This window comes from Rutilus rutilus (assembly GCF_951802725.1).
Source record: "Rutilus rutilus genome assembly, chromosome: 4".
NCBI classification, from domain to species: domain Eukaryota; kingdom Metazoa; phylum Chordata; class Actinopteri; order Cypriniformes; family Leuciscidae; genus Rutilus; species Rutilus rutilus.
The window spans coordinates 5650172-5673573 of NC_140212.1; the positions used below are offsets into that span (position 1 = coordinate 5650172).

A 23402-nucleotide genomic window follows, 5' to 3' on the forward strand; every position below is an offset into this window, starting at 1 on the left:
AGCTGATTTTTGATAGTGATCAATGCTGATAGTTATTAGCAAATGTTTGTATTTTGATGTTAGTACCTCAGAAAAGGCAGATCATTTCAAAATATCATGTGAACATGGTGTTTTTGCGTGGTCTATTTTTATAATGAATTGTTCCGATAGTTACCAGTGTTTTGATGTGCATGTAAATGCATTTAGATGGTCATTTCAGTTTGCTTTTGGAAGAACAAGAACAGGACCCAAACTCTTCAGTGCCATCACCCCTCAAATCTATAACATGTGCCGTGTCCCCCACCGCACCCTGGGGGGACTGACCCCAGACCCGTCCCGTCCCGGTGAGGGCGTCCTCTCCAACCCCCACCATCACGTCGGGAACCTGGCAGACACATGGCTTCCTCCTCAGCTACGTACAGGCCCCTGACTGCTGCGTCCATCTATTTATTAGGGAATAAAGTAGCTCTAACAGCCCCTGCGCTTTTATAGCAGGATCCCTGCTGGTTCTCCACACTACACCAAGTCCTATCAGACTTCTTACTGGGAACAAATTGACGGAGAGGAAGGAGGAAAGAGAGAGTGAGAGGGGGCCGTGTGCGTCATAGAAGAGAGAGAGAGTGACTGATGTGTGGCCAGTTTGGCCTGTGTCTGGTTTCCTGAGCTGTCAGTGCAGAAAGCCATATGGGCTCGGAGGAGAGAGAGACATGCGTTCACTTTCAGAACGAGAGCAGTGTGCATGAGTCATCTCCCTCCAGCTTTAAAGAGGGAAATGAAAAAGAGTACAATCCCATCTTTACCCAGCAAAGGCGGCACAGAAGCTGCATCTGAAGCAGCTTAAATACCACAAAAAAGGAAGAGGCAGATTATATTTAGAAAAAACTAATGTCATGAGTTATGGAGATTTTCAAAATCGGAATGAAAATGAAATATTGAATATTTTTTTCTAAAAATCAAAATTTTAAAAGTGTATAAAATATAAACACAGAAATTTTCAAATCTATAAAATATACATAAAAAATATATATTGTGATGATAAAGTTCAATGCCTTATTCTTATATCACCAAGTGTCATAGCTATTGAAAATCTGATCAAATTAGTGCCAGTAAAAACAATGTTGTTCTAATTTGACATAGGTCGATATTTATGCTAAAAATTAATTATCCGGAGGGAAAATTATTGGATTGTGAATTGCGGTGGTAGCCTATATGAAACATCATATAATGCAGTTGTTTTCCTCCTGTGGTCCTGGGAAAAGTTTGGAGAAATGTAATAATAATCATCATCATCATCATTATAAAAAATAAATCTGCATCTCTGAAAAAAAATATGCATTTGCACTTAATTGTTATATATGTAAGTTTAATTCATAAACTTCAAACATAAATTCATATTTGTATATAATTTAATTTATTTATGTTTTTTACTTGAATGATTTATTCTGGTACAAAACATCAATGATTGAGTCCTAAGCAGAGTTACAGGAAAAGAAAGAAACGAGGGAACGGCTGGTGTGGGTGAATGAATAGGGGAAGAAGAGGGAGCACGACGGAAGGAGAGACGGGGCATGAAACATCTGAGAAGCAGGTGTAGGATAAGGAAATAAATGCAAAATGGCAGAAAAGAAACAAAACAAGCCGTGGGAGAGACTGTACGCTGAGAAAAGGAAGTGGAAGGCAAGAGGTGAAGGGCAGAAAGGAGACAGAAAGATTGTGAAACAGGCTAAAGGGAAAAGAAGAGGAAAAAATGATGGAATTTCAAGAGTGCACAGTAGGAACGTCAGGAAAATGTCTCGGAGTGAAAGAAAGAAACATGGGCTGGGAGTGACGGAGTTGACAGTAAAAGAGAGCATGAGCCGTGAGAGGCATTGTGTGTGTGTGTGTTTGTGTGTGTGTGTTTGTGTGCAGCCCACATGTCTTTGATTTGGGAATCTGCCTGCTATCTGGGTTAGTCACAGACAGCGTTATGGAGAGACGCTGCAGTTTTAATGATATACAGCAGGCTGCTCCCTCAGACACCTCAGCACACAGATCTGTCAGGCTTGCCTCACCATTGATCTCCCAGCGGCTGCCGCAAAGCACCCTGGGAAACACAGCTGGACCGGTTAACCCCGCCCCCAGCACGTGTAGAGCCCCTCCCCTTCATTTCAACCATACCCTGAACCACATGGCGTTCTGTGTGTGGAAAGAGGGGGGCATTTACAGTACGTGTGACTCAACGGGGGAAGCAAGGAGTTTTACAGACTTGTGAACACTTTGGTTATTATGAGTGCTGTGAATTCACAGCCAGAAAGCTGCTTCACATATGACTGTTTGATGCCGTCTGATTAAGAGCTTTTGCTTTTTATTTCATGCATTTGTTTTTCTCCGCATGCAGAACCCAAGGCCTTGGGCAGATTGTTTTGATTAGTGGCTGTTTTCATGTAGTGGGGATCTTTGGTATGGGTGGCATCTTTTCTCTTTCAGTGGCGCTGTCTCTCTCTCTCTCTCTCTCTCTCTCTCTCGCTGGCGCCGGAGATCTTTGTGCACCGTTGTGTAACTGGAGGATCATCACAGAGTTCAAGAGCTCTCCTGAGCTTTAGCCAGGTTGTCTTCATCTTCGCTCGCTCGCACATTCTCACACACACACACACAGTCTGCTCGTCTCCAGTGTTTTTCTTGTCTCTTCTCACTTTCTTTCCTGTTCTGTGTCAGACGATGAGATGTGGAAGCTGTTAACATAAACGCTCAAAACCAGATCCAAACCTTAAAGCGATAGTTTACCCCAAAAATGAGCATTTCTGTCAGCATTTACTGACTCTCATGTCGTTCAAACCCCATATGGTTTCATTTTTTTTTCTCTGGAACACAGAAGGAGATGTTTGGCAGAATGTTTACGCTGCTCTTTCAATAAAAGTGAATGGTGACAAAGTGCTGTCACGCCACCAAAAAATGACTAAAAAGACACTTTCACAGTAGCAGATGCAATCATACGATAGCTTTGTGTGAGGAACAAAATCAAAATGAGCTCTCAAGGCTCATTTGTGCTGTTTGACTATGGATATTTTGTCAATGCTGGCTTATAATTTGGTCTTAGCATATGAAAATAGTACACGAGTAATTGGTCAAATGTAACGAATCAAGTAAATATGTATCATCTTTTATTGAAAAATTAAACATTTTATCAAACTTTTATAATCTTTTTAACAACTGAGAAGAAAGTGATCAAACTACATTTTATAAAAATCACCTGTTAAGTTCCCAAATCTTACATCAGTATAACGATTACAGGGACTCATCTCAAGATCACTCATGTCGGAATCAGAATGTGTAGTTCGTGCATAAAAAATGTCTGTCAAAATATAACATACAACACGTTTACCGATGTTCACTAACTTGGTGTGGCGTTTATTCTCTTTAGCATACAGAAGTATTTCACTCAGTTCCCTGATCATTACGATTCAGAACAATTTTATACTCACGTGCGTTATGTATTATGTACGTTATGGTCTCTGACAGACAGCATGTTGAAGCTGCTCAGGCCGCCATTTTCTCCCTCTTCTCGGAAAGTGATGTCATCCTCAAAACATCCGGTTGTGTGGGTTTTCCAGGAAATGCATGACTCGCTAGACCTCTTCTCGTATATACTATTGTGTATTGTGGAAGTAATTTTTTTGACAGACATTGATGTTGTGATATTCAAATTATGTTGATTTGAAAACAGATGGATCGTAAGATAAAATTATTTATTTCTTAGCTGGCAAGTATTCAGTGAAGTGATTGATGCCCATGAGTGTGTTTATGTCCATGTTTTTGGTTCTAATAACCCAACCGACTGCCAGCCCAAGTTTTTGACAGACGTGATAACGTGCATGAGGGGTGAACTTTGTTTGATTTTTGGGTAATTATAAAACATGCTGGATATGTTTGCTTTTTACAAGTTACTCAGAGACTTACCTGTTTGGCATGTCCAAAATTCAGCTATCGCAAATTAGTTGACTTAAAAAAAAATAATAATAATAATTTCCCGGAAAGGAGTGGTTTTGATGCACAAAGTTGTTTTTATTTTTTATTTCATAACAATTTTTTTTTTATTTAAACCCACGAAAATGCAGATTGTAAATGATAGTGAAATCCCTTTTAAAAGCTGTTGTTCCATTAGGCCTATTACCCCCTTGGCAGATTTTGACTCTCATATAAACTACTTTTATGCTTCTTACGTGGTCATTTTGTCATTATTGGAGATTGAGTCAAGAGAAGCATTACAATTCTGCTAGACATCTTGTTTTGTGTTCCATGCAAGCAAGGAAATAATGCGGGTTTGGAATGACACAAGGGCGAGTAAATAATGACAGAATTATCATTCTTTAACAGATCTGCCAGCACTAGCAACCGCTCTGCTAATATAAGTCTGTACAAATCTGCAAAGCCCATATGAAGACAGACTCCAGATTCTGAAAACGAGCAGGATGCTCAGATTCTATTCATGCGTGCCAGTGATGTCATCATTTACCAACGATAGCTGGCAGCGGCACAGATGGCATAGAATAGACCGACAGAGAGAGAGAATGTGTCCATTTAAGGTCACGTTGGAATGTGTATTATTAGAACCAATTTCAGGCAGAATAAATCATGTTTAAGCAATGCATATGTGATATATGTGAGCACACTTATCCCTAAGACTCAGCTTCTTTTACAAGTTTTATTGCTCACAGTCAGATGTTATCTGCTGGAAAGCATCTGTCAGGTCGAAATGGCTCTTACCTCAAAAGACCTCGCAGGGATAAAATTAGGCTACAGGAAAGAATTTATTCACGAGCTTTGACAACTCCAAAAAAAATATTGGAATCTTTTTCTTATGCATGTTTTTCATAGCACATACAAAGAGCTTAATGCATTCTGATAAGCATGAGACATCAGTCGTGTATTACACAGGCATTGCGCTGGGTTGCGCTGCGATTGCATATATACCTCGTGAGAAAATGCAATTGCTAGTTTTGCTGTCTCTATTCATTTCTTGCTAAAGTGCGCCACCATGTGATAAGATGCAGTGACACCGTCAGGACATTCAGTTGTGAATGTATGCAATAGAAATGACTCTTACAGGAACTTTAGTCAAGTTATAGAAGAGGGTTTTAGAAATTAGAAATGTATTCATGATTGTATTATTCTAATTAATTAATAATAGCTGTTGTTGTTTTGTAATCATTATTATGTACGTTTATGCATTAAGTTGCTGACTATTCAAAACGACTTCAGCGATGCATTTATTCTACTTTATATTGATAATTGCGTTTAACTAAGTTTCTTATTTCTTAATAAAATTTCTTATTAACAATAAGCGTGGTAGCTTGCATATGTAAAATACATTTTACATTCGTTTCATAAGAAAGATTTTAAAAATATTGATGATTATACATTTAGTTTGTTCCGTGTAATAAGACTTACATTTTATTTTGTTCTATTTTTAGACTCTGATTGTGTTGTAATAACGTAATAAGTACACCAGGTGGAGCTCCTGACTACTAATAAATGTGAACTCAAATTAACCACTAACCACATCATTCAGGGGTTTATGTGCATTATGGTCGGTGTGTTGCTTATAATTAGCCTACTGTAAATGCAATGTCAAAATTAGCTTGCATAATAATGTCAATGGACTTATTTGGCAATACAGTAGGTCTACTAAGACACTGGTTGAGAGGGAAATTGTACACACACACACGGGATTTGGGATTCTGTGCGTGTATGTGTGTGTGTGCATATAATTTCCCCTTTCAACCAGTGTCCAAAAAAAACCTAGTAGGCCTACTGTATTGCCAAATAAGTCCAATGACATTATTATGCATGCTGATTTTGACATCGCATTTACAAAAACGGTAATTATAAGTAACACACCGATCATAACGTAAAGTAATATAAATAGGGTTTATTGCTCTCTGTGCGTAAGTGAGGGAGGGAGGGGCATGGAGACGAGCCCAGGTCTGCGATGGGAGGCGTAAAGGTGATAGCTGGGCGTGTGGATTAGAGGAGATGAAAGGGTCCGGAGAGGCGCTTTATCATGCACAGACTGCTCGGAAATTGAGTGGCGTCTCTCACACCAATTCTGACATGTCTGTAGGACGGCACTCAAAAGAGAGGTGTGGGGGTGATGCTGGAATGGCACAGGGCTCTCTATATAACTCCCAAACCTCTCCAAGAGTCTGGAGCTGTAAAACACTCATTGTATTTGCATTCCTTACACACCGCACTTCTGAAGGATAGGGTGCAATGTGGCTGTTTATGTCTGCAATGTTGGTTATCAGCTGTAAATTCATCTAAAACGGGTGTGCTGATAAAAATTTCCCCACATTATAGCACGGTTTAGTCTTGGTTGCTTTCAAGTGTGAGTGGATATCTCATGCCCAAGTGCGTTTAATGCAACTGCGTCTTTTATGTGCGAAGTGATTTAGAGGGTATCAGGAGTTGAACTGCCAAAGATCACATGCGTGGCTTTTATTCCCCATGTCAAACTGGGATTTTTTTTGTTTCCCCCTTGTTCGGATTTATTGCGGTAAACTATAGAGCTGAAAAGAATTGTTTACACGCATATGAACTTTGATGGAAGAATGATATTTTCCAAGCCGTTAACTCTTTTATCCATCTCTCGCTCTCTCTCTCTCTCTCTCTCTCTCTGTGTGTGTGTGTGTTAACTTTTGCCATTATGACTTTTGTCCGAAACAGATTTTCATATAAATGGCTTGAGGTGCGCAAGTATTTGAAGTATATCCTCCCAATAAACGCATTGTGGCTTAATTTACCATGAGTCCAAAACGCGCTCTTACGCACCGGAGAATCAAAGCTCTTCTTGTGAATCGGATTCTCATCTGCTGCCCTCTTGTGTTGTTTGGCCTCCCCAAATTCCTCAACGCGCAGCGGCTCCCCTCGCGCTCCTCCTCCTCTCCATTGTATCCGCGTCAAAACGAAGGGGGTGCGGAGAAGTGCGACAGAAGGAGGGAGGGTTAAGTTGTGCCATCGGAGCGCAAATGTGTTAGTTCATATCGACAGAACCGGCAGAGACGCAGGGGGGGGAGAGAGTTTGGACTACCACCACCACATAGATGCACTTGTGTCTTTTCTTTTTTCGTTTTATCTTCCATCCATGTTGCTTATATCCATTACACACCGACATCCACTTTCGTTGCGTTTTATGAAGCGGAGTTTGAAAAGAACATTCTCAACAGATGTCAGACTCCGTTAGTGCCTCAGGTCATCTAGGTGTTTTACGCACAGCTGGTGTTTAAAACTGAGCTGGGGCGAGATTGAGGGGATTCAGAGGCACTGCACTTCAAGAGATTTTTTAGTCAAGTTACTAAAGGAAGCAGCTCCTCCAAGTGGATTACTATCATTTCCTAAATGTTTCCCCAGAGGAGGCTCTTCGCATTTCCATTTCTTGGCCGAGGAAGGATGGATGTGAGAATGAACCCAGGACACCTACTTCTGGCAGTGACCCTCATCGTCTGCAACTCACAGCTGCTGGTGGTCGCCAACTCATGGTGGTAAGATCAGATTGTAATTGCAAACTATTCTAAGTTGCGAATGTATATTTCTAAAGCATGCTATATTAAGTTGTGTGTGAAGGATGAAACAATGCATAATAAAACTATTCACTGAGAACAAATGTGGAGGCTTTGTCACAATATTTACCTTGGGCAACAAATGGTCAAACTGTTTGTAAATAAGGGCATTGGTGTCCTGAGGACAACAGGTTTTTCTAACAGTTTTCAACTTGATAATAAGTTCCCCAGACACCATTTATGCTGTGCAATCCTTAACTTACTATCACAAAAACGAATTTGCTTGAAATTAAATTGGTTCATAATTATTTAAATGAATCACAGGTTTATATTTATTTTATAAAAAATAATCTATTGGCATGTGCACAAGAACAAAACTTACTGCTATCTCACTTTGCATTCTCCAAAAAAAAAAAAAACACATGCAGTCCAGATTCCAGTATGTCCTAATGAAATTTTACACTATTTTGTGTCATGTATGCTGCAGGTTAGTTGTGCATATTTGATGGTCGGTGCATTGGTCTTACTTTCTCAGGTCATTAGCCATGAACCCCATCCAGAGACCGGAGATGTACATCATTGGAGCACAGCCTCTGTGCAGCCAGCTGACAGGCCTGTCTCAGGGTCAGAGGAAGCTCTGCCAGCTCTATCAGGACCATATGGTTTATATTGGAGAGGGGGCGAAGACGGGCATCAAGGAGTGTCAGTATCAGTTCAGGCAAAGGCGATGGAACTGCAGCACGGTGGACAACACTTCAGTGTTCGGCCGCGTCATGCAGATAGGTGAGTCACCGTGATGATGCTTAAAATCTACATGCAATTTAAAACAAATTGATCAAATGCACAATAATAAAGCATGCACCTTTGAAAATCCCTCTGATAGCATTTGAGCCCACCATGTACTCTTGAGTTTGTCTTTAAGGAAGTTAATGTATTTTGCTTAGAGTTGTCAGCTGTAAATAAAAGTTCAGATGTCTTGATTTCAAGTGGCTGATGTAAATATCACATGACCAGTTGTTTAATTCCAGTTTGCCCCTCTGAAAGACGATAAAAGGAATACATTAAACGTGAAAATAAATGTACATTTGGTATATTATTTAAAGGGGTGATTGTTCAAGTTTTTAAAGTCATATAATCACAATGCATGTAAAAATATAAGTGGTTATAAGATATAGACTCATTTTCAATCACTTGATTGATATTGTTATTTTAAATGAAACATTTATATAGAAATATGCATATATTATTTGATTATTATAAACAAATATTAATTTATGGTAGGCTACTTTTTTGTTTGCAACTTTTTATTGAGCAACTGAACAATGTTGTCCCACTGGTTTTAATTGTGAAAAAAGTAGGAATAAGTGAAATTGTGGTTATAAACCACATTTGTAATAAATAGGCTAGGTATATAGGCCTATATATATATACAACGCATACATTTTGATAAATGTATAGTTTTGAATATTTGTTATAGCTTAAATGTAAGCTGCTAATGGAGGATCGCTCTCAGCATGACTCGTCCGCTCCCCGTGAGATTTACGCGTTGGTCTCTTGACATCACTTTGTTGATTTTCATATAACCTAACATTGCTTTTTATTTAAATGGGTGCTCTATATTATTTTATGCATGCATGTTTAGATGTCTACAGATCTTTTATACAGCATATTTAAATGAAGAAAGTTGCTCTAGATATGGTTAATCTTTTTTCTAGTAGGCTATGAAGCATACTTGTATACTTGAATGCATGCTCGTATGCGTGTGTTTCTCTCACAGAAGACAGCGCTCGTTGCCTCAATTGAGTGTTAGTTCCGCTCATCAGTGAAACAAGGTGTAAGACGCGACATGCCCCCCTCTCTTGCCCCCCAAATAGCACGGGACTTATTTGCAGTCAATCGCGAGGTTTATATTGAGGTGTTAGTCGGGCCATTGTCCAGAGTCGCTTTTGAAATGCAATGACACGATGACACAGAGTCGGGATATCCGGGACTCTATTTGAAGTCCGGGCACCAAAGGCCAATAAAAGTGGCCCTCCAAATTCAATAGGCGCATCGCTGGAATGCAGGTTCACACCCGTTTGCACGCGACGCCTTGTGAGTTTGATGTCGTGAAACCGGCACCGAATTGTTACATAATTTAAAGTATTGCAATTATTTTCTCTGTCTTTGTATATATTGTAAATCTATCTATCTATCTATCTATCTATCTATCTATCTATCTATTCTAGTCTGTCTATTTCTTTGTAAAAAAAAAAAAATTAAGCCCCCTAAAGTTTTGCCCTAAAATGTATTAATTAACATAGGCCTATACTAAAATCGGAGTTGGTACTCTAAAACCCACACAAAATCAAGTAGATTATTGTAAAATAACTTATTGTAAAAGTCCCTAAATCCCTAACCTTATATATGCTCCTGTGCTACATTTATTTAAAAAAAAAAAATTATAATGCACAGAACAGTTACTTGTGGTCCGTCTAGTCAGGGGCAAGTTGACTTTCATTAAGGCATTGAGGAAGGCCGGATCATTAAAAAGGAATTCTCAGGGCCTGCAGTTTAAAAACGTTTTGTGTGACAAATTTCCTCTTGTAATTATGCTGTTGCTGAGCATTGATACAAACTGCTTATCTCTAAATATGGTTGTACTAGCACTTTTTAACATGTTTAAACAGCTTTTAAACGTTAAACGCTATTAACTGTATTGCCTGTGCTGTTGAGGTATGTGAAATCTGCATTCCAGATGGCTTATTAGATGGGGAAAAAAAATCAGGTAACACATGCACAACAGATGCGAAAAAAAAGAGCACAATTTTTTATAAACCTAGCGCCTCTTTGGCAGGAAAGCTTTGCGGGTTATCATATGCCTCATGTGAATTGTACCAAAACTGGAAAATCTGTCAGTCCTCTTTTTGCTTGTGTTTTAATTTTACTTTCATTGAGATATATATATATATATATATAACAATGGAACAATGAATCAGTGCTGTCTATGATGCACACGTTTCTGATAATCTTATCTCTCACTGCAGGGCTTACCAAAAAGATTGTTACCATCTGTGGGGTTCTGGAAATGAGTTGTTTTACTCTCTGCCTTACTTCCTAAGTGAATAATCAAGAAAAATAGTATACTGAAGAGTTGTGGATGATTTAACAAAGCGATTTGCAGCCATTGGAATGTCGTCCATGTCCTAATTATGTGTTTTCCTGTGCTTGTCTTCTGCATGTCCTAATTATGTGTTTTTCTGTGTTTGTCTTCTGCAGGCAGCAGAGAAACAGCTTTTACTTACGCCATCAGCGCAGCGGGTGTCGTGAACGCTGTGAGTCGAGCGTGCCGTGAGGGTGAGCTCTCCACCTGCGGCTGCAGCCGAGCGGCTCGTCCCAGAGACCTCCCGAGAGACTGGCTATGGGGCGGCTGCGGGGACAACGTCAACTACGGCTACCGTTTCGCCCGGGAGTTCGTGGACGCCCGTGAGCGCGAGAAGAACTACCCTCGTGGATCGGTCGAGAATGCACGCACGCTTATGAATCTACAGAACAATGAAGCTGGGAGAATGGTGAGGAAATGAACACACACGTAGATGACTGACCTATTGATACATGGAAATTATCGGATAGTAGTAAGTGTCCCGCACTGAGGGCGTTAAATCCACCATGATCCACCTAATTTCATTTTGTGCAAGAGTCCACAGTGCATTGGTTTGGTTAAGGTGTGTTTCTTTAATGCGTTGCGAATGAATCACGGCTGTTGCAACCTCTATTGTGATATTGAGAAATAAGAGGCCAGATGTACACTCGGACGGATAAACACGGCTTTAAATATGTTTGTGCGTGAATAAACCAAAGCCAGCCCTTATGTCTCCTGCAGATCACCACAAACACAATAACAAACACGGTTACTTCATCCTCCCTCTGTTGTTGAGTGAATGTGTTTACTTAGCTAAACATTGGGAACACAGTTGTCTTTAAAAGTTAGCTAAATCTGACTAAGTCTTCCTTTGGAGATGTCCTCGAAGGTGTGTGGTCTACAGTAATTATATGTAACTTTTAGGGATGTGCAATAACATATTTTCAAAATTGACTAGCCAATGTCAGGTAATTCATCTTAAGGAAGCCCTGTATAATTAAGATTTACAATTGTCCTGCAAGTTTTTGCAGGTGAAATCCAGTCAGTTCAATAGGAATCACGCAATTGGGAATTTTGCGAGAGGGCGACCAACAGACAGCTTCTTGTTTTGAAAGTGTTTGAGTTGTGCTTCATACATTTCGCCCATATGTGACCGCTAATTTAGGCGGGTTCGGATTCACCTGCCGCTGATTTGGACGTGTTACATGGGGGTGTTTGTTTACATGAGGCAAAATCAGCTAGACTGAATGGAAACAAATGCAGGGGTCTGAATGCACGTTTTTATTTGCTGGACTATCTTGAAATGGGTTGTCCTTGTGGCAGGACACTCAGAAAAGCATGAGAAACAATGCAAAGACATTCAGTTTTAATTTTGTGAGAGAGTTCCTGTAGTTAGAGCATGCCATTTACATGACTTGTTAGATGATTAATTAGTCATTAAGACTTTAGCTTTATATACAAATAACAGTGGTCTGTGCGGCATCTATTTTAGATTACAGACTAGGGAGAGAGCTAATTTAATGTAAGTGACCAAATGGCGCCTGTGCTAGGCCAGCGCCCATAGAGTCTGCTGGGGGTCAGGAGGTCAAAGCACCACCGGGGATGATGTTAGCGTCCCATGTTACTCATTTGCTCTTGCTCTGGTGTCCTATTCAGCATGTAGCTCAGATCTCCCTTTTATTCATTTAATGGAGTAGTCGATGCCAGAACAAATAGTTTTTGTGTTTTTTTTATAAGGTGATGTGTAGCAAATTTGTTTAGTCAGGAACGCTCTGACACTGCACATTTTCTCGTTGAATGGCTTCTTGCTGTTTTATAGAACAGCTATATGGTGGAATGATTATTGGAACGTTTCCAAACTATGTGAGTGTGTGTGTGTGTGTGTGTCTGGCTCCGGCAAACTGTGGCCCCCCTGCCACGTTCAGGTGGGCATAAAACCGGAGTGGGCCGTCCTCTCGGTGAACGCACTGCAGAATGTCACCACATCCTGCCAAAACACACCATCAAACTGGAATGCGTTCCTCCGTCCCCTTGCGAGTCTCACGCTTTGTCATACCACACCCCGATCCCATCCTCTTCCCACTTAGTTATTTGAGTGCTTTTAAAACGAAGCGGCCCCATAAAAAATCCATTTGCCTGCCGACGTGGGTGCTTGCCGTGCGCAGAGCTCCGCCACACATGTTTGTCTTAGGGAAGATGAGTGTATTTAAGGTGTTTACAGAAGAGAGGGCCTCTTTTCTGGAGTTATGGCACATCTGAGATCCCTGGCTCTTCTCCTGGAGGTTCCCTGAGGTGAGGAGGTCAAGGTCTGGACATGTTCTGTATGTGCATGCTGGGGAGATTATATCTTTCGGTGACGCCGAGCAACTCGACCACCCTCAACTTGGTCCTTTTTTGAGTTATTGGCACCTGCTTTTTTGGCGGAGGTGGATTTGAAGGATTTTAAGGTGTGGTGTGACCCCCGATACTCCCGGTTTTCCTTTTTTTTTTCTTTTTTTTTCGGGGCCTGATTGCTGGAGATTTGTCTTGCTTGGAAAGGCTTGGTGTTGGTTGGCTTTTGTGGAGGTGACAGAAGCGTATCGGATGCCCCTCGGTGTGGAGTCGGAGGGGGGGGGATAAGACCGGTTTAGTGAAAGATGGTGCGTGTGGTTCCGGTGCTGTGGGTCACAAAGGCTCGTGACCCAGACTGTACAGAGAGAGGAGGCCTCCACCCTCTATAAAGATCACCTGCTTCTGTGTGTCTTTCATTAGAAATCAACTGCAGCGGAGACAAACACACACACACCTTAATCTAAAGCACTTTATTACTCACTCTCACACACACACACACGTAGGCGTGACGTATTTTAATACATTGCTTAGGCTTTCTGTCTCACTCAATTTATCTGCATTACTAATGTTTGAATGCGTTTGTATTCACAGACACGCATATTTACTTAGCTATCTAAATGAGGACGTACCATATACTTTTCTCGTTTTTATCTACTCTACCAGTAAAAAGTGACTGAATCATGTTTCTTATTATCTTATTAAACTTTTGATCTGAAGACATATCAGTAAGTGCCTTAAATTAGCTTCGTTGACAAATAGACATGGGATTTCTTTACAAAACTACACAAAACATGAGCTGGACAGTATAGTGAAGGAAAAGCTGCTAACAAGAGTCCAGCATAAATGGGAACTCCTTCAACACTGTTTTCAAAAGCTGTTATCTAGGAAAATTAAATAAGATTAAAAGTAAAATAATCAACTAGCAACAGTAAAACTATGTATAATAACACTTTGATAAATGACTATGAACTAAAGACTATAAAAATCTAAAATGAACGAATAAACATTGAAAAGTTAAATTAAAATAGAAAAGAAAATAAGTAAATAGAAAAAGAAAAGAAAATTGTTTTCACTAATATTTTAATAGTTTTGTGTGTGTGTTTGAATTATACTTTACTATTATTTTAAAATGTAAAACAGTAATAATAAAGAATAAAAAATAAGTCCTTTTTTACATTTTACTTAAAAATGTAATTGTAATTTATAAATATTTGTGTGGGTGTATATATATATATATATATATGATAAATGCGTAATTAATCATTTTCTACTACTGAGAATGCCCCAAACTAAGGTTTTGCCAGAAATGGTCCCCAGTTTTGTCCCCAACATGGAGCTGATTAAACCTAATGTAAAAAAAAAAAAATACACACATATATACAGATGTTTTAAAAAGACTCATTAATCACAGATACATTGTTGTGGCCTTGAAAACTGCTACATTTCCGTAGCATAGCTCAGAAAGATTTGTATTTGTTTACTTCAGATTCCCGCGTCTCTTATCTCTACACCTCCAGGGATGGTTGTTTGCCGTCTCCTTGCTCCGCCCCGACCCCGCCCAGCAGTGACCCTGACCCGTCTGAGCGCGCTCCATTGTGCACAGCACCGCATGCGTGTCCTTTCCACGCACCGATGAGCCTGTCTATCCATCACACCTTGGTCACTTGGGTCGAAAAGAGAAAAAAGAGAGACAGAGAGTGAAAAGGAGGGGCGCGAAAAGGAGATAGATGAAAGTGAGGACGAATAAAAGAGAGAAATGGCCGCCTTTATGTGAACGCAGTTTCAGTTGGGCGCACATGTTGCATAGAAATGCTCAAAAACCCTTTTGTGTGAGATCATTTAGATGAGGTAGCGGAACTGCAGCTTGACACGCAAGATAGTAAATAGCCGAGAATGGCTTGCGTGATGTGGGCCGCTGCTGTGTGGGAAAGTGTGTGTGTGTGTGTGTGTTGTTTCTGGATTGCAGACAGGTATGCAGGTTGGGCCGGTGATGACAGAGACTTGAAAGGTGTTGGAACTCCCCTTAATGTCTGTGTGCGAGCAGGTAAAAGGAAGGGGGCTTAAACAGCTGCCACCGGAGGGGGGTTGAAGAGTCGGGGCAGCACATCCTCAAAGACGACCGTTAAATGTTCTCACGTGAGGTGTTAAAGGGAGGAGCACTGCTGGGTCTTAAATGACAGAGAAACAGAAAGAGAAATGTCTTTAATGTTCCCTCGTTCAGGACACTAAACAGACACAAAAGACACAGCAAACAAGACACGTCACATACCGAGGCGCATACCCAACCTTGATCGAGCCAAGACGTGGAAAAGAGATTGCACTCATTACCTTGTTTTTGTGTTTGTCGGGCGAAACGCGACGCACTTGTATGAAACGTATTTGGGACGCCCTGTTGTGGGTGGTTAATGAAAAAGTGATAGTCTGTTAATGTTACGCGTTAAATAATTAAAAAGGAAAGGGAAGAACAGCCGTTGGTTTAGTAGGACAATATGTCGAGCGTTTCTTTATTGATTCAGCTGGGGGTTTCGTTGAATTTAATCAGCAGGAAGTCTGCCGTCAGTGGACGCGGGGCTCTCTGTGTGTTCTAGAACAGAATGACTATTCATCCCATTGTTCTCCAAACGCTCTCACTGCGGCTCTCTGTTTGTAAAGGGACCGTAAAACTCAAAGGCCTCTGGAGGCCCCTTCAACTTCAAACAGGCTGGTGCACTGAACTCATTTGGCCTCTAGAGGGAGCTGTTGTTCCACCAGGGCTTATTTTGCAGCTTATTATAGAACTATGGCTGTGGCTGTGTACCCTAATGAAAAATAATTTTAAAAAAAGTTTTAAAAAAGTGCTTTTGCCGAGAATAGGTGATTGCTTCCAATCCCATAAAAAATAAAAGTAATAGCATAACTATTATTCATGTTTGTAGCACTTAGCTCTCTGTTGCACTAAACCAGTTTCATTGGCCTCAATTTTTTTATCAAATTTTAATTTATCATTTTAATTTGAACTTTTATTGTTTAATTTTGTTTTAAAATAATGTTTAAAATATGATTTATTTAATTAAATTTTTCACATACCCACTAATTTTAAATATTACATTTAACATTTTATTGTTTAATATTTTTTATACTGTTTATTTTTATAATTTCTTTTTACAAAATAGTATTTAGTATTATTATTAGTATTATTTCACACATTCTCACATTATTTTCCCCTATCTTTTCATATAATTTTTAAAAATTTCACAAAAAAAAATATATTTTTATTTTTTATAAATAAATAAAATTGTATTAATAGCTGGTAATTATATCATTTTTATACCATTAATTATACAGTAAACTTCAAGACAGACATAAATTCGTAAACACGTTGTTGGGTAAATTATGGCATGCATGGCAAAGTATTATCGATTAATCTGTCATTTTCAACCCATTCCTACTTAAAATTCCCAACTATCACAAATTGTCCTTACAATTTCGACAAGATCATTGATTACCTGTTAGATCATTTTTACCCAGCTGACCAGTTTGAAAAACAAGGTATTCCTATTCCTTAAGTGCTTGTTTGTATGACCAACAACAGTAGATGTCACCAGTCTGATAATATTTCCCATAAGTTGTACAAGCATATCTTGACTGGGAACGTTTTGGTGCTGGAGATACGTTTGGTTAATTCTTTTGTTTCAAGTTACATTGTCATATTCTCACAGCAGTTCTCCACGTTTCTTTCTCCACTCACAGGCAGTGTACAATCTGGCCAACGTCGCATGCAAGTGTCACGGAGTCTCCGGCTCATGCAGTCTGAAAACCTGTTGGCTCCAGCTGGCCGACTTCCGTCGCGTGGGAGAGTTCCTGAAGGAGAAGTACGACAGCGCCGCCGCCATGCGCATCAGCCGACGGGGCAAGCTGGAGCTGGTCAACAACCGCTTCAACCCCCCGACGAGCGAGGACCTGGTCTACACGGACCCCAGCCCGGACTACTGCCTGCGGAACGAGACCACCGGCTCTCTGGGCACCCAGGGCCGCCTGTGCAACAAGACCTCGGAGGGCATGGACGGCTGCGAGCTCATGTGCTGCGGTCGCGGCTACGACCAGTTCAAGTCCTACAAACATGAGCGTTGCCACTGCAAGTTCCACTGGTGCTGCTACGTCAAGTGCAAACGCTGCACGTCGCTCGTAGACGAGTTCGTGTGCAAGTAGCAGCCTAGGGAACGGGACAGACGCCCCGGAGAGGCACTGAGCAATTAGCGGGAGAAGAACGGGACCCTTAACGGACCCAGAGGGGGAACTTAGAGATAATGAAATGTAAAATGATATATTAAATAGCAACAAATTAAAGTATATAAGTAAGTGTACGTGTGCCGTTGATAGTAATTTAATGACCTTTTCTGACTCAAGAATCAAAAGTTGGACGTCATTGATGAAAAGGAGGCACCGGTGTGATGCATTCTGACTCGAGCTGTTGTTCTCTCTCCGTCTTTGAATTCAGAGAGGCGCGTACTCTTTGCTTGTTCTAAAAGGAAGAGCCTACAAACTCTTTTAGAGACTCTAGAGGGATCAAGAAAAGGTAGAGATGCAGAAAGAGGACGGAGAACAACAGGGCGCATCACCCATCGCCTTTTCCCAGACCTTCGATTCGCCGCTGATTCCTGAGCGCACCTCCACAAACACACTCCAACCTTGCCCATATTAGAGCTCTTAAGAACCTTGAGTCAGAGAAAGGCGGAATTATTGGACATTGTGTTCCATGATGTCATGATAATCTTTGAGATGTGACAAGAACAGAATGCTGCCTGTTACCCTTCACACAAGAAACCTGGAGAGACGTGTGAAAGATGAAACCAGGAAGGAGTAGGACTGAACACTTTCGCCTGGATCGGAGCATCAAGCGACACATGCACACACACAAAACTCCCCTTTATTCTTACAAAATCGCTGTTGTAGGCTTTCAAAAGCCCGTTTGATGCATTTCAGGGTCTTCTGTACGCCATATCTGGGAGTTCCATCTAATTTAGAGCAGAGAATATTGTGTTTGTTCTGTCACTGTCTTTTGTCATTGTTGGTTGAAACGGTTTAAAGCCTCACAGTAATGAATGTGTGTCTGGTAACTGAAAATAGGAAGAAGAAGAAAAAAAAAAATCAAGGCTACATAAGGACTGCAAAAAAAACTATTATTGTAACCAAATACTAGTGGTTCAGATTATATTTTATTAATTGCTTCTCATTTTATACATCATATGTATTGTTCTGATTATTATTTTTATTTTTTTTTTGATAAAGAAGCTTTTTACTGGGGATTTATATGCTAGCAGAGAAGATATTACTGGCCACTGGATGGAACGGGTGATCGTAGCCGAACTCTCCCACTGTCTGTCAGGCCGTGGAACATGACAATGAGATCTTTTGTTTTGGAGGAAAACTACACTTGTAAATAACAGTCAGTCATATATGCAAATAACACTTACAATCTCTTTGACACGTCACTCCACAGTTTTTTGCTGCCCTGTGATCATATTCATGTTGTGTGTATTCCCCCTCATTCAAACCAGTAATATTAAAAATATGAATAGTGATTATTATTACCTACTTAGCTGCTTTATTTCTGTTTTGCTCTCTGTGTTCGTTCTGTTTGCTTTGTGTAATGACTTAAAGGAGAACTCCGGTCAATTTTAACATTGAGCTCATTTTTTTGTACATTTGGAGTGCTGTCAGTACAGAGAACAACGACAAAAATCGGTGTTGCCTACACCGTGTTATCCTCTTTTTAAAATTTGCACCCTGTTGACTTCAATGGGGCAAGTTTTAAACCTGCTTTTAGCCTCTTAACATCCTTGATGTGTCATTACAAGTGCACAGGTCATGTGAGTGACTCCTTCTGAGTGAACGCGGGTGAATCTGACTGCAGTAGATGTGAAAGAAATATATAAAAAATGATGTTTATTCAGCCAGCGCACATGTATTTACATCCTGTTTTCGGTCGAAGTCCACAGTACTCGACAATCGACTACTGTGGACTTTGACCGAAAACAGGATGTAAACACAGGTATGTGCGCTGGCTGAATAAACATAATTTCTATTAATATCTTTCACATCTACTGCAGTCAGATTCACCCGCGTTCACTCCGAAGGAATCACTCACATGACCTGTGCACTTGTAATGAATGACACATCAAGGATGTTAAGAGGCTAAAAGCAGGTTTAAAACTTGCCCCATTGAAGTCAACAGGGTGCAAATTTTAAAAAGAGGATAACACGGTGTAGGAAACACCGATTTTTGTCGTTGTTCTCTGTACTGACAGCACTCCAAATGTACAAAAAAATTAGCTCAATGTTAAAATTGACCGGAGTTCTCCTTTAATGCATCAGATTTATAACCAGGGTTAGGTATTGCTTAAAGCCGGGGTTTCTAATTCCGGTCCTCCGGTCCATCTCTTATCCGACACACCTGACTCAGATGAGCTCCATGAACTCAGGTGCGTTCCAACTGACTGGGTCCCTATGCAGTGTTCACTGCGCCCTACTCCCTGAGCACGGGCTATCTGTTGAAGTTCACTTCACTTGACCAAATGCATTCATTCGCAACACCCTGCAATGACATCAAACACAGACAAAACACAAGTCAGGCATATTAGAGGAGTTTAAAGGGATAGTCCACTTTAAAATGAAAATTCTGTCATCATATACTCACCCTCATGTTGTTTCAAACCTGTATGAATTTCTTTCTTCTGCTGAACAGAAAGGAAGATATTTAGAAGAATGTCAGTAACCAGACAGTTTCTGGTCTCATTGACTTCCATAGTAGGAAAAAAATATACTATAGAAGTCAATGAGACCAGGAACGGTCTGGTTACTGATATTCTTCTAAATATAACTTTCTGCTCAGCAGAAGAAAGAAATTCATAAAGGATTGAAACAACATGAGGGTGAGTATCCTTTTAAAGTGGAGTATCCCTTTAAGGTTTGATGCCACAATGTTCTTCTGTAAATAATTATAATATAAATTCCAATGTCAAATTCAAAAGCCCTAAACTGAATGATAAATTTGTTGCGATATGAAAATGAACGTGATTTGGTTAATTTAAATATTACTATATCTTTTTATCTTATTTAACCCGTAATCATGATAGTTGACTTGTAAGTGTTGCGTCTCACGCGCTTTACACCTGTGAACAGCCCCATACAAACACACCTGCTTCGGTTTGAAATCTCCCTTAAGTCGGTGAAATACCCTTTTAAGTGCACTTCGTAGCACACGTAGCACACCCACCCCTGAACTGAGCGTGTCAGATAAGAGAGACACACAAAATGTGCGGAGAAGGGATAAAGTAATATGTGCATAAGTCATAAAAATGATGCATATATTATCTATTCTACTGATACGGACTACATCAAGCATTTTTGGTATGTGTTGTAAGCTAAACTAGGCCTATATATAATGCAACCTTTACACTCACTCCAATATTCTTGCAAGGCAGGAACCACAAAATAATGTATGTCAAAGTTGCTCAACTGGTCTTTTTTGGAGAGTCGCTGGGTGGGGTGGCACTTGCTTTTCTTTAAACCTAAACCAAACACAAACATCTCAATTCAGATTTCAGTTCCTTTGGCTCACACCCTCTTTTACACTGGTCCAGATTAGTTTCACTGCTGTTGATGAGTGCAGTTCCCACCGCATGATTAGTAGATCAGTTCTCTTGTTTTGTTATGCAATTAGTAGACAGACACACTGGCACAAACTACTTGTGAACCGTGTGCAGGTTGGGAGAGTTTCCAGTGACTCTGGCTCAATATCAGGAACAATAAGTATTGACAGGTGGGGATCTGTCTGCATGCATCTAATATCTGTTTTGCAATTAGGTGAGAGTTTTTGTTTTTGTTAGTTTTTTTTTGGATGGCTATCAGCTTCATTTAATATTGGGCTGGAGCACACAGGCTTATGTTCCACTTCTTTGGGATCTCATTGGGTTTGTATGGTCAAAGGACAAACCATGACCTGAGCTGTTTAGACTGGAAATTCTCCAGAAAGCTCATGTAGGTCAAACCACCACAGGAAACAAAATATCTAACCACATACAGCCTGAGACCACTATTGAAAATAGAGCTTAAAGTTTGCATTATATATATATATATATATATATATATATATATATATATATACACTATACAATTCAAAAGATGTCCTAAATTTTTCACAAGAAGTCTCTTCTGCTCACTAAGGCTGCATGTATTTGATCCAGCAACATACACTACTGTTCAAAGTTGTGGGGTCAGTAAGAATTTCTTTTTTTTTAATTAATACTTTTATTCATCAAGGATGCATTAAATTAATCAAAAGTTTGCAGTGAAGACATTTATAATGCTACAAAAGCTTTCATATTTCAGATGAATGCTGTTCTTTTGAACTTTGTTAATCAAAGAATCCTGGACAAAAAAAAAATGTACACAACTGTTTTTCAACATTGATAATAATAATAAATTTTCTTGAGCAGAAAATCAGCATATCAGAATGATTTCTGAAAGATCATGTGAAAATGACTGGAGTAATGATGCTGAAAATTCAGCTTTGATCACAGGAATAAATTGCATTTTAAAATATATTCAAATAGAAAAAAATATTTTTAATTGTAAAAATATTTCACAATTGCTTTTGTGTGTATGTATGTATATATACATACACACACACACACACACACACACACACACACACACACACACACACACACACACACACACACACACACACACACACACACACACACACACACACACACACACACACACACACACACACACATATACATATACATATACACACACACACTGGGGGGGGGGGGGGGGGATAACATACAGACATAGTCTTGTAACCAACATACAGACTTAAGTCTTGCTTCATGATGATTGCTAAAGCCCAGTAATACTTTCACAATATGGATCACAGTGCATTTGATTTGTAACGTTTGCCATTGATTACATCATTATCATCAAGTAGGCTACCTTCCAACATTGCACAACTGAAGCTGTTAGCACTGATATCATATCTGAATAACTGATAAGAGAGATGTCACTGCATATCCCAACTTACTTTATTGCAAATATTTGAACCTGTGCAATAATTTATGACAGCAGTATTGTAACCATTAGTCTATAGGCAACATTGATAATATTCACATTCAACTATTCCAGTTATAGATTTGTAAACTTTTTACATTTGATCCCCCCCCCCCAGTCTTATTAATATTTGTTTATATCTTCAAATTACAATATCCAAATGGTTGTGAATGAATGTCTTATTTTAATGAACATAAGTTATTATTAAAATAGTTCATATTTAAACATAAAATAACATTTTATATATATAAAAAAACAATACTGTGAGTGTGAACATAAAAAATAAAATAAATATAAAACATCAAGCACGAATCCCACAAACAAGTCATCTGCGGACTACAAATCCCGTCAAACCCGTAATCCTGAAACTCGATCACGAGACCACATGGGCGTGTTCTGATTGGCCTCTCTTCCTCACGCGAGGTACGTCACATTGAAACGCAACGATATCCAGAAAATCCAGCCAGCTCGTCTCGAGTCAGTCAGTCAGTCTTCTGGAACGGCAGCTCCACTCCGACAAAAACACTCTTGAAGGACAACCGCCCGTCGCTTACATAAACAGGTGAGCAAAAATCTGACATCCACATGTAGTTGTTAGAATATATCTGAAGGTGTTCTGACTCTATGTTTGCGCTAATTAAGTTGTTTGTGTCAGTATTGCTAGCCGACTAGCTCTCGTTGCTACGTTGCCTGAAACGGTTCTTCTGTTGTTTTTAAGCTTTTTCTTAAGAGGAATTTGAATTTAAATTATTCAACAGACCGTAAAATGACCATGAACGCGTCTTAAAGCTTACAAAGAGCGCGACGAACGCGAGGAGATAGAAGTACGTAGTCTAGATCCCGTGCATTAGTCACTTTCAGACTTGTTTGTGTCAGTCTTTGAGAGGTGAGTGTGACCACTAATGGGGCTTTTGTTTGGAGTTTTCATCTTTCTGCCTTGTATTATCCTCATTTTTGTATGCTCGTAGACAGTTCTGGTCGAGTTTCACGTTTTTACTAGAGAGATGACAATAGAAGATGTTTTTGTTTGGGTTTGTAAACAAAACCGCTTCAATTTAAAGGGACCGTTCACCAAATTGTAATATTCTGTTACGACTCGTCCACATGTTTTTGCACAAATATGTTATGCTGGATGACGATCTCAATCGCTATATGTTTTTTTTACCAACACAAAGAAAGCGAATTGTGAGTAACTACTGCTGTCATCCTGCCAGAGATCTACGTTTGTGTTTTTACAGAAAGTCATATGAGTTTGGAACATGAGGGTGAGTAAATGATGACTGGATTGTACTTTTTGGTTTAGCTTACTTTTTTAATTAACTGGATAAAACTGGGAGAGG

General features: G+C 39.7%; 2 protein-coding genes across 3 annotated transcripts in view; both read left to right on the forward strand.

Annotated features, from left to right (window-relative positions):
• The window catches only part of wnt5b (wingless-type MMTV integration site family, member 5b), a gene marked incomplete at its 5' end in the record, with an annotated part of 75240 nt that extends 56704 nt beyond the window's left edge, over window positions 1-18536 (forward strand). Inside the window, 4 exons of one of the 2 annotated variants that reach the window (XM_084407458.1) lie at window positions 7366-7496; window positions 8050-8297; window positions 10773-11065; window positions 16696-18536. In XM_084407458.1, the coding sequence (XP_084263584.1) occupies window positions 7405-7496; window positions 8050-8297; window positions 10773-11065; window positions 16696-17154 (1092 nt within the window). In that variant the 3' untranslated portion in view covers window positions 17155-18536. Of the gene's footprint in view, window positions 1-7353; window positions 7497-8049; window positions 8298-10772; window positions 11066-16695 lie in introns of those variants that run through there. The other variant, XM_084407457.1, reaches the window with a different exon arrangement.
• Window positions 18537-22485: 3949 nt separating this feature from the next.
• Window positions 22486-23402, forward strand: part of adipor2 (adiponectin receptor 2) — a 29206-nt gene continuing 28289 nt past the window's right edge. The window contains exon 1 of the mRNA XM_084407370.1: window positions 22486-22624. The gene's annotated coding sequence lies outside the window, so the exon portion shown is untranslated. The remainder of the gene's footprint in view (window positions 22625-23402) is intronic.